We start from the raw sequence: 12,231 nt of genomic DNA, 5'->3' as shown, positions 1-12,231 counted from the left end.
CTATAGTAAAAACATAAACTGAAGCTGTGGCCTTTCACAAGATCAAGACAAGATAGATGACAACCTGTAACGGTGTATCTTAGGGCTCCATGACTTCAGTTTGGAATTCGGATGCTTGTATTTGCAGTAAATTAAAGAAAGCTGAACCCATCTAGAGAAAAAAAACAGCAAATCAAATTATCTTCCTTTTGCCTATATGTTATATATGATGGAGCCTTTTTTCTGTATGTCATGCAGAATTAAACATATAGGCATCTTGAAAATATACATCTAAATGATCCTGAATAATAATAAAAGAACAACACACCTTAGTGTAAATTTAAATGCATGAAGATCAACATGCTGCGATGTTTCCAAAATATAATCTAATCTAAATAAAAAAAAATATACAAAATAATATTTTTAATATTCACAATACTGAGAAAAATAAGATGAAAATACATTGATAAACACATAGTAATGAATTTAGAATTTTACTGTAATATAAATTCTATTTATATTGAAATATCTCAAAACATAATTCCTTCAGCGTGTGATAATAGATAATATGCTGCACCTCTTGATGAGCATTTGTTAAAACAGAGCTTAGATTCTGATTTCCAATTCAGAGCTGCATAAATGTCCAGCTATAATATTTCCACCCTCATTTTGTTCATACTTTTATCATGTTTATATGAGGGTGAGTATTAGATATGTATGAACCACAGAAGGTTCAACACGTTTGATTAGGTTCAGATAAGCACCCAAAAATTACAAATCTTAATGCTCCATTTTCAGAAATGCTCATTATGAAGCGGTGCAGCATGTTATCAATTCATACATGCTGAAGAAATTATGGTAACTTAAACTCCTATTGTATAGTATATTATATTCTCATCTTATTTTCCTAAATATTGGGTGCTTATCTGAACTTTACCAAATCTATGAACCTCCCACCTATCACCTGCAAAAGATACTTTTCCTTTCAAATCCACAGCCCATGTCCCACTTGCCAACTAGCATCTGAACCTTCTCCTGCATTGTTAGCCACTATTCCTTCCACTTGACTTACTGGAATCAAAACCAGTGTCAAAATTTCAAAGGCTCTGTTCCAGACTCTCATTGCAACTATGTATTACATCTGCAGACTCTGTTTGGTGCTTTTAAAGATAGCCAAGATAGAAAGAAGTGTGCATTAACAATGCCTTAGCAACAGCCTGAAAGATCAGGGTTAGAAGATGAATAGCAAAGTTGAAAAGAGAGAGACTACTAGGCATCAGAAAAGAGAACTCAACATTTGGATCTCAAGTAAACCAATCATTTAGTTGGAACATACTTCAGAAATAAACCAGATGGCCCATAATCTTCTGGCTATTTAAAGAATGAACTGGCAAACCTTTTCTCAAGAAAAGCCCAAGGCACCTCTAGATAGAGGCAACCTATGCAAAAACCTGTATTACCAAAAGAGAAATAGCTCTATAAGCTTTGTTTACAAAATGCATTACTTTAAAATGTGTCCTTTTGGCCAGAGACTGGGTGATTCAGAACCATGGATCCAGTTTGTCACTCTGCACCTGACTCCTATACTCGTTCATCTTGCACTGCAATATCAGTGTTTATAGAAGCATTTAAACACTGAAGCAATTATTGACAATAGTGCAGCACCTGAAGCAGTTGGAGTATACAATTAAGATAGATGCCCCACCACTCACTGAATTTAAATTGTGCACAAGACTACAGTCGTATCTCGGAAGTTGAACGGAATCTGCTCCAGAAGTCCGTTTGACTTCCAAAATGTCATCAGTGACATAGTAAAAAGAAATATGTAAAAATGTTTTAAGAAAAAAGGGTAAGACCAGAGTAAAATTATGTCAAAACTAAACAAAGGATATAAGGGATTAAGTTATAAAGAATAGGTAAGAATGTATTTAAAAAGAAAGGGAAAATAGAAGACATAATAGGTTGGAATGTATAATATTGATTAAGATTTGAAAGAGGGTAAGGAGCTGCTAAATTTGATTGAGTAAAGGGGAACGCAGGAAAGGGAGATGTGAGGAAGTCAGGAAAGAGGGTTATAAAGATAAGAATTCAAAAACTAATTTTTCTTTAATTTTTGTTCTTTTTTACTTTTTCTGTTATATGTTTTTATACTGTGTTTTTTATGTTGTTTTTTATTGTATTTCTCTGTTGTTTTGTTCGATTGTAATACCTGTTTCATTACATAAAACCAAAATAAATATTTTATAAAAAATAAAAAAATAATAAAAATTTGGAAACCAAAGCACGGCTTCTGATTGGCTGCAGGAAGCTACTGTAGCCAATTGGAAGCTGCGGAAGCCCTGTTGGACGTTCAGCTTCCAAAAATAGTTCACAATCACTTCCAGGTTTGCAGTATTCAGGAGCCAAAACATTCAAGAACCAAGCTGTTCAGAAACCAAGGTACAACTGTATAGTATTCTGCAACAGACATTACTGTACTGATGAATACTGCATTTCCCTTTCAATTTCTAAGCACAGTAAACAGAGAATTAAGACATGGAAGGACAGGAATATCTCTGCTTGTCTGTTGTATCCCACTGTTTTCAGAACATTTTCCTTATTGCTAATTATGTGAAGTACTCTTTCAGTCTTAACATGCACCTCAATTGATGGGCTTCACATGTTTTCTTCACTTCAGAAGCAATCACTTCAGAAGCAATCACTTCAGAAGCAATGGCTGGCATTTAATTAAACTTTACTCAGAGTAGACTCATTGGGACTAATGAGCATGACTAAGTTAAGCCCGTTAATTTCAATAGTTAAGTCCATTAACTCTGGGTAAATCTTAGTTGAATACTACCGTTTTACAATTTTAAAAAATTGTCAATTGTGCATCGAGGGACTCAAAAGACCCAGCTTTTGGCATTAGTGTACAAGCAGAAAGAGAATTGATGCTATTCATGGATTTCAGAACATGTAAGCATATACAAATATACATTTGAAGCTAATATCAACTTTCTACCAGTGGTCTATAACAGGTAGACTAATAGTAGTACAAAATACTAATTATCTAGGATCTAATACCAACTCAGCACTAGCAGAAAGTAGCAGAAAGTTTGAGAAAGTCTATTAGCCTATGAATTGTTAATGAATTTATTTTCTCCCAAGTACCAGTTCCTATTGACTTGCTTGCTCTTGCTGCTTTACTACAGTATAAGGGTTGGATATTTTTCAAAAACACATTGCAGCAACTGAAGACACTTCCTGCAAGCTGTTTTTACTCCACTGGAGAAAATATACAAATACCACCACTAGGGAAAATGTACAAAATATAAGATCATAAAAGAGCCAGTTGAATCAGGCCAGTGGCCCATCTAGTACAGCATTCTGTTCTCACCATGGTCACCCAGATGAATATGGACCTGAGGGCAACAGCACATTCCCCATCTGTAGTTTCCAGCAGCTGGTATTCAGAAGCATACCACCTCTAGCAGTGGAGGTGGAACAAATCCATCAGGGTTAGTAACTGTCAACAGACTCTCCCAGATCATGCCTTGTCTCTGCAGGCCACACACTTCCCACCAGGCTATTCTGCTCACCAATCCCGTTCCATGTCCAACTTGAGTGTTTTTGTATGTGCCATTGAAATGTGATAATGCCTCTTGCTTGTCTGAAGAGATGTATGTGGTGTGTGTGTGTGTGTGTGTGTGTGTGTGTGTGTAAACCTCTGGTGTGTGTGGTTGGAATGTAGACTACTGTACAACTGACTCACAACCATTATTCATTCACTTTTGCTTCTCGACCGAGCCACTTGTGGCTCTAGCTCTATGAGGCATGCAGCTCTCAAAATGCTCCCCATAGGGGAATACAGCCTTCAGGCTGAAAAAGATTCCCCACCCCTTCCATAGACTAAAGGTGGAATCCGCTGCTTTGCAACAGAACCACAGAACCACACATAACACCCTAAAACCTCTGCCAAAGTGGTCCACAAGATCACAAGGACTCGCAGGTGGGCAGAATGGCTCGGAAACTCCTATGCATCATCAAAAAACCTTAGTCCACAATTCTTTGGAGCCCACCCATTAAACAAAGCTACACAATGTTGTCAACACAACAATGAATAAATGAGAAGAGGCTAAAGAAAAGTATGATTTGCTCGCTCAACAGCAACATACACACTACCAATTCTCCAGCGCAAATCAAGCATAATATACTTTATGTTGATACATCATTTAGTAAAAAGAAATGTCTTCAAACCTTCTGATACAGAATGCACTCTAAAAATGTGATGACTATATACAGAGAAAAGAATGAAGGAGAGTACCAAAGCATGTGCACTGGATATAAAGAGATTGGTAGGGGAGAGAAGAGGGGGAGGAGGGGGAGCTTAAAGATAAACAATAAAGGCCTTTGCTGAGAAATCAAGAATGAGAGACCTAACCAGCCAGCCAACCACACACAACTTTTAAATCCATCACGGTATGTATGAGCTGCCAAGAGTCATCCCAAAAATAATATTGTACTTATCACCCTAGGGATACTAAAATGAATTCCCTTTGTAATACTGCTTTAAAAGAACTGATTAGTGCAAGTGATTAGGTATATATTATATTATAATTATATTGTATTATAGTTTTTTAAATAGCCTTGGCTAATTCTATGTCTTAATTATTTTATTTTTAAAGTACACAAAATAATATGTAACTTGGCTCAAAAGTCTATAAAATGTACTTTTTAATAACTTTTTCATTTTTAAACCCAGCTGATGATGGGGACTATAGAATCAGTATAACTGATGCTTTAGCCTATAAAAATGCTGTTATCAGTGTTCTGAACTACAACATGTCATTTATATTATTTTAAGCTATTTTAAAGGGCACATATTAATATTACCATCATCATTATCATCATCATCACTGAATAACAATACTCGTATTAAACAGGAATATCTCCCTATAATTTTTTTCTCTGTGAAACTCATTTTTATTAACAGCAGTAGTAATATCATTTCTATTCCTTAATATTAGGATACAATAAATTAAATTGAATACTCATAAAAAGTTTAATTCTAATATTACAGTAACATGACTAAAAACTCAGTTGAATAGTATAATGAAAGACTTGAAATTTTTAGTATCTTATGAACCTTTTCTACCAGACATTAGCAGCAGCTTACAATTAAGCAAGGAATCAGGAATGTGTGCAATGAGTTAGCCAGGGCTTTGAGATCATCCACTTGATTTTGAAGGAATTGCTCAATTTATTTTTAGCCAAACATTTGGGAACAGAATATACACAAATGTCTCAAGCAAAAGATGCAGCATAAACACCTCTTGTTCCTTATTTAAAACAGTTTTACAGTGAAAATTATTTATTGAAAACTATGTCACTAATAATTGTATCTAACTAAACATTTATGACATGAATATATACAAATGACTAAGCAGGATACGTAAGACTTCTTACCCCATATTTACACTGACGTGACGTTGCTCCATACTGGAAGCGACATTGTTCATCAGCATCATACACCTGACCTGGTGCCACTGCAGGATAAAGAAAGTCACGCTTCGGAGGCTCATTATCAAGGCAAGTACCACGGCCAGAACTGTTCAACACAAAGAACCAAATAAATTATGAACACTATAAAGTGTTATCACCGCTAAAATATGTATCAGGATTCTGTTGTGTAAAACAAATGTTCCAAATAAACGTATCCAGTAGTGATACAGTTACAGTTAAACTGCAGAATTTTTATTTATCTACCTGCACTGGTATGCTTTCGAACTGCTAGATTGGCAGAAGCTGGGACAGAGTAACGGGAGCTCACTCCATCACACTGATTCGAACCACTGACCTTCTGATTGGCAAGCCCAAGAGGCTCAGTGGTTTAGACCACAGCACCACCCACATCTCTTACCACAAATGCAGAATAACTTATGAAAGAACAGAAAATAAATGCAATGCTATCTTACAAATGTCAACCAAAAAAAAAAGTTCAAAGACCTCTTAAGAACATAAGAGCCTGCTGGATCTTGCCACTGGCCCATCAAGTTCAGCATCTTGTTCTCGCAGTGGCCAACCAGATGCCCGTGGGAACCCACAAGCAGGATTCAAGTACAACAGCACTCTCCCCTTCTGTGGTTTCCAGCAACTGACTCAGAAGCATTATTGCCTCCAACTGGGGAGGCAGAACATACTCTTAGACACATAAAATGAGCTGCACAATTATTTGGACCCTAGCCTTTCATATAGAATTGTGTCCCACTAACAGACTACAGTCTGACATACTTGAAAAGTGCTTTATAATGGGTTGTATCCACTGCTGCACTGCTGGTGCCTTCTACTGATGCAATCATCATCATCATCATCATCATCATCATCATCATCATCATCATCGCACTAGCAGAAGGCCAGTGGTGTAACAGTGGCTACAGCCCAATGGGACCTCCAATTCATCTTCTTCCCTCGCACCCCCTCCCCAAAACCTGCTCCTGAGGGGCAGAAGGGACAGGAAAGGAAGATGTTCTGTTGTGCACATAGAAATCCATTGAGTCAGTGGAAATTCAGTGTCAGATACAGCCCAATCATTTTTATTCTGTTCAGCCTTAGAACATTTTTTATTTTCTTTTTACAGGTGAATTCTGGTGGGAATAGATTGCACAATGCCTTCAGTGAGTTGACAGCAGTTTTCAGATTTGAACCTAAATGTCTTTGGATTTGCATTCCAAAGTTCATTCTTAACATTATGAAGTACTTGGGCTTTTGTTCAGAACTTGAGGCTAGGTTGGCTTAAATCCTAGGCTTTTTCCATAAATGGGATTTAGGATGTATTTAGAGCATTCAAAATTAGCTCTTCATAATATATAGTGCTAATTAGAGGGGAAATAGATAGCCTGAACGCTCACAAGATAACTAAACTTAGAATGAATTAATAGTCACAGATCTGCTTGAATGCATTTAAAAGAAAAATAAGACTTCCTTTGAAATTATACTTTGCACTTAATAAGGTTATAAATATAAACATGCTGAGAAGGGGAGAAAGCTCCACTGAACACATTAGGACTTACTTTTGAATAGACATGCAAAGGCTGAGCTATAATTATATTTACTAGTTTCTGTACAGTCAACAGTATGCACAAAACAGAACAGATTCTTTTTAAGCTTGCATTTACACATGTATTATTAGAGGGGAGGTGTCTACATGACCAATGCTCATTCTGGCTTGTTCACATAATGCTAAACTATGGTTTATGATTAGTTCTGACAATATGGAGTTGTTTTACTGACTTCAATTTTACAGAGCATTTTAAGCCAAAAAGGTCAGCCGTCAACACCAAAAGAGTAACATACATATAAACAGAATCTAATAGTCTTTATACCTAACAATTACTGCCTCAGATAACTAGTCATTTCAATCAAGACACAAACCAAAGAGGCATCATTTCAAAAAGAAACACCTTATCCAGGCACCTGTACTTGAAAATCTAGTGGCCAAAGCTCAAAACTATGGGATGCTCTGAATAGCTACCAAACCCCAAATAATCATTTTTACAACATTATGACTGCAAATATGCATACTGTAGTTTCCAAACTATATATCATATGCAAAATAAATCAGTCATAAATGGAAACTACTCAACAAAATTAGCCATTCAGACAATCTAACATTGGTGCCAGTGTTTTCCTAGGTTATAATTTTAGTGGGAGTTATGGAAGTAGTAAATACAGACTAGGGGTGGCCAACCTATGTCTCTCCAGATGTTGTCAGAATCCAACACCCATCAGCATGGCCTATGGCCAGGGAAGATGGGCCTTTCAGTCTTCAAACATCTGGTGGGCCACAGGTTAAGCCAACCCTGATCTAGAGTAACTATTTTTTTTGCAAAAATAGACAAAAAATACTTGCAAATTAATCAAACACATCTGCATCCTAGATCAACACAGAGGAACACATACATGAAAACAGTGATTAGATAACTGAAGGCTGGCTCGTTTATGAGATGTCCCTACCATATTCACTTGGGAAACATTTAGGTCCACTACTAGATTTGCAGCTAAGCCAGCTAGCGGTTTGGAACCATCATTTGTGATTGCCAGTGCCTCCAGGTTGAGGTGTACACATGGTGCTCCAATTTCTGCAACAGAGGCGGCTTGAAAAAGATGGGCTCAAGCCCCACCTCTAACATGAACTCATTATGTCATCTTAGAGAAATTGCTGCCTCTCTGCCAGGGATCAACTTCATAGGGTTACCACAAGTATTAGCACAATAAAAACTGTTAAAATATTTCACAGATTAAAAGTACTATACAAATTGTAATTAAAAATAAAATTAGGAGCTATGAGGAGTTACATTTAATCTGACTATTCATAGAATATATTACATCTGTCAATATTATTATATTATTTGGTATAGTGATAGATGTAACAAGCCTCTAAAAGATCTTATCAACTATGAGACTAATTAGTCAATTCCAGTATTTATTTGTAAATTAATATAAAATTTGAGTAGACACCAATCTCCTACATCATTATTACACCACGTTTGCAAACAGTCATTAGGATTGTATCAATAGTGTTGTATTCTAATTATTTAGAAAGTAAGCCTAACAAGGGGCCAGGGAAATGCAGAGTAGCAAATTCTCCTCTATGCTGGGAGCTCTGGGGTAGAGTGGGTACTTTTATATTTTTGACATATCAGGTTGGAATAGCTAAGGGGACCAAGGAACAAACCCCATGGGGAATCCCTGGTGCTTTGAACCTAGCAGCCAATGCCTCACCCTGAAACACCTTTTTGTGGAGTAAGTTCCACTGGATTCAATAAGACTTACTTGGAAGAAAACATGGTTGGGATTGTGCTGTTAGATGGCAGCACTGTTGGCTTTGACTGAGTCAATAACTTGGGTGAAGCTGGACCACTGTATCAAGGCACTCCTTCTTTCTCCTTTGTTCCCATTTCTTCTCCCTAATCAGCACTGTCAAATATGACAATGATAACCATCTCTTTGTTGGAAGAGATTCCCATATACAGCAGTAAATAGTAAACTCACTGCTATTAGCCAACATTTATGGATTAGGTCTCATGGGTAAATATTTTCTTTATCGTTGTACATTCACCTCAGCAGTGTATGGTGGAGTGTGAAGTTTTTCAAGAATCTTATTATCTCTCTTCAGAGACTACTTACTCTAAAAAACTGGTGATATAATCCCTGCTGCAGGCTGACCATGAGAAGGGGTTGGTGTTTGCTGTAATGTGAGCTGCCATAAGTTTTGCGGCTTCATGACCTTTGGTCCCACAAGAATTTCCAATTCCATCATGGTTCATACCAAAACTGTCCAAAAGAATAGGAAGAGGAAGGGGGAAGAGTCCATTATTTTTATATGGAACAGAACTTTAACATAATATTTTCACATACTTAATATACTTATATATACTTAATATACTCAGTGAACAGGTATTAAACAATGGGCTATATATGTTGTCTAAAAATGGCTGGCATAGATGTTTAGGTTAGAGGCCTTACACAAACATAACACAGTATTGCTATTGCTATATTTCTTTCATAATAGGACTTCTAAGTACTTTACTTTGGTTCATTCTAAGTATTTTGCCACATTTAGTAGCCTCAAAATGTGGGTACACCAAATAGGATTCAAGCAATATAAAATCGTCACTAGTAGTCACCATGATTAATAAAAGAAAAACAATAAGAAGCTTCCATGTTATTAACTCAGATAGTAATTTAGAATGACATATTAGATATATAAACTCTCAGTGTGAACTTTACATACCACTACAGTGGTTTCAGTTCCATTCAGCAGGGCCACAACAGTTTAAGCAATAGAGGAATTTCTACTTCTAATCCTTTATATCTCATTCTAACTATTAAACCTCTTAAACATGGCATTTGATCATTGTGAATAATAATAATTTTAATATTTATATGTCACCATAAGGATTAGGCTTTGATATTGAAAGTCAATGAATTGTGTTACTGCTGTGGTGGCAGCAACAGAAAAATACTGCACAGTTGTGGCTGCATTGCAGGGGGGATGTTAGGGCTTTATTTGTGGCACCATGCTAAGGACTCCCTGAAATCTGATGCTGGCTGTCCGTGGTAAAGTGGCTGTTAAGTCAGCAAGAAAATAGCCAAATATTTCTATCTCAAGATTTCTGCAGCAGACAACTTGATGGCTTTAACATCACACCTACTTTTTCTCCCTTTCCCCAGCTCTTGTTTTAGTTAACATCTAGACCACATCTAGGTTTGAAGAACTCTAAGTCTTGCTCACTATTTGAGACATTTTGGTTGGTCCCAATAAGGGTATTGGTGAATTATAGGTTTAAGGTTTTTCTTCTATGGACCACCTTAGCTTCCTGTGCTCTTCGTGTGTCTTTCATATTCTTTACTGGCCCTGCTAGCATCTGCACTGTCACTGAGTTCAGCACAACAACTGGGTTTTAACACTTAGAATACATTTTCCCTCAGAAAAAATACTAAAGAATATATATCTTCAATGAAGATAAACTTGAGCTTCAAGCTTTATTTGAGATTCTTCCTTCTCATGGTTTTTTGTTTGTTTGTTTGTTTTTAGGGGAGGGAATCAGTAACACAAAACCACAGAATCACAAGGATAAAATGCTCATTAGATGACTTGCTCACTTATGTGGCTGGCAAAGTTAAAGTATAAATGTCAGGCAGGAAAACTGGAAGGGCAGACTGAGAGGAAACATATGTGGAAGGATTTGGTAAAAGTGTATATGACAGAACCATCTTCTTTAGGGAAACATTAAATATGTTAAAGTCTTGATAACTGTATTGGTTCAAATGAAAAGAATCACAGAACAACTGAGGTAATACCTTTTTTGGCAGGGATGCAACTGATGATCAAACTACAATGTGAATGTTAAATGGTCCTAATGAAAGTATTCCCTCATTTATTCTGCAGTAAGAGATTTTACTCATGTTCAGAAAGTGACCAACTGATCCAAAAAATCTATTTCTTCCTGTGTAAAAGGTAAAGGTACCCCTGCCCGTACGAGCCAGTCATGTCCGACTCTAGGGTTGTGCGCCCATCTCACTTAAGAGGCCGGGGGCCAGCGCTGTCCGCAGACACTTCCAGGTCACGTGGCCAGAGTGACAAGCTGCATCTGGCGAGCCAGCGCAGCACACGGAAACGCCGTTTACCTTCCCGCTAGTAAGCGGTCCCTATTTATCTACTTGCCCCCGGGGGTGCTTTCGAACTGCTAGGTTGGCAGGCGCTGGGACCGAGCAACGGGAGCGCACCCCGCCGCGGGGATTCGAACCGCCGGCCTGACAATCGGCAAGTCCTAGGCGCTGAGGTTTTACCCACAGCGCCGGGAGCTACTAAATTCCTCTAATTCATCAGAGATTCCCCATCCAAGATACTTTTTTAAAAAAATCAGTCCAGCATGAACCAACCCCGTCATTAATAAAATCATCAGTACTGAACTATATTAAAGGTGAAGGTTTTAAAAATGTATATATTTACTTAAGCAGTACACACCTACTGTCCATAAACACTATCAGAATTCTTAACTTATTCAATAAAGAAGTAGAGAAAGTTGAGAAGCAACAAAAAGGGGAAAACACAACCATCCAACAGAATGTGCAGATGCCAACCTTCTGTTTGTCTGCAGCAGAAAAAGTAATGTTACTCATTATGAGAGAAATAGTTGGCAACACAAACTACTATATGAAATACATGCTAATAAAACAACAACAGATATGAAGTCAAAATGGTGCTACTGAGAAACAAAGGGGAGGCATCAGCATGCTTGAGGGAATTACAAGGTTTACAAACTTAGAAAAACTTAAGGAGGTAGGTAAATAAATAAGCCAGCCAGCCAGCCCCCAGACAACCCATTGTCACTGGAAATATAATTTCCATCTCACTCACTAGGAAACTTCACCATTGTTGGGTGGGCTATACCTTACACTGGGCCAGTGGGACAGATTGGGGCTGCTGCCCCAAAGCATATCTATCCAAGCTGGTGGAGGTGGTATTGAGTGCAGTGTTTGAGAATCAGAGGACACTGGTTCTGAGGAACTTCAATATAGCATGCTGAGGCTAACTTGACTGGGCCAGCTTGGGCATTTATGACCTCCATGATAATAACTGGGCTAACTCAAGTCGTAACTGGCCCCAAACATAGAGCAGGGCATACTCTTGATTTGGTCTTCAGTTCAGAGTGAAAGGGCTGGTCTGCATATTGGGTGGAGGGTGCTGAAGAAACCCTATTGTTGTGG

The 12,231-nt window shown here is 37.6% G+C and overlaps 1 protein-coding gene across 16 annotated transcripts in view; it reads right to left on the bottom strand.

The window, feature by feature from the left end:
* Positions 1–12,231, bottom strand: part of ADAMTS6 (ADAM metallopeptidase with thrombospondin type 1 motif 6) — a 123,650-nt gene that overhangs the window by 55,760 nt on the left and 55,659 nt on the right. For 15 of the 16 annotated variants that reach the window (XR_014161239.1, XM_081880711.1, XM_081880700.1 and 12 more), the window contains 2 exons: positions 9,145–9,291; positions 5,425–5,566 (listed from right to left, as the gene is read on the bottom strand). Coding sequence is in view for 15 of the 16 variants with exons in the window: in XM_081880711.1 (XP_081736837.1) it covers positions 5,425–5,566; positions 9,145–9,291 (289 nt within the window). In the remaining variant the exon portion in view is untranslated. The remainder of the gene's footprint in view (positions 1–5,424; positions 5,567–9,144; positions 9,292–12,231) is intronic. The other variant, XM_081880714.1, reaches the window with a different exon arrangement.

The sequence above is a fragment of the Podarcis erhardii genome, assembly GCF_964252035.2.
Source record: "Podarcis erhardii genome assembly, chromosome: 11".
Lineage (NCBI taxonomy): Eukaryota > Metazoa > Chordata > Lepidosauria > Squamata > Lacertidae > Podarcis > Podarcis erhardii.
This window is presented reverse-complemented; position numbering and strand designations above follow the sequence as displayed.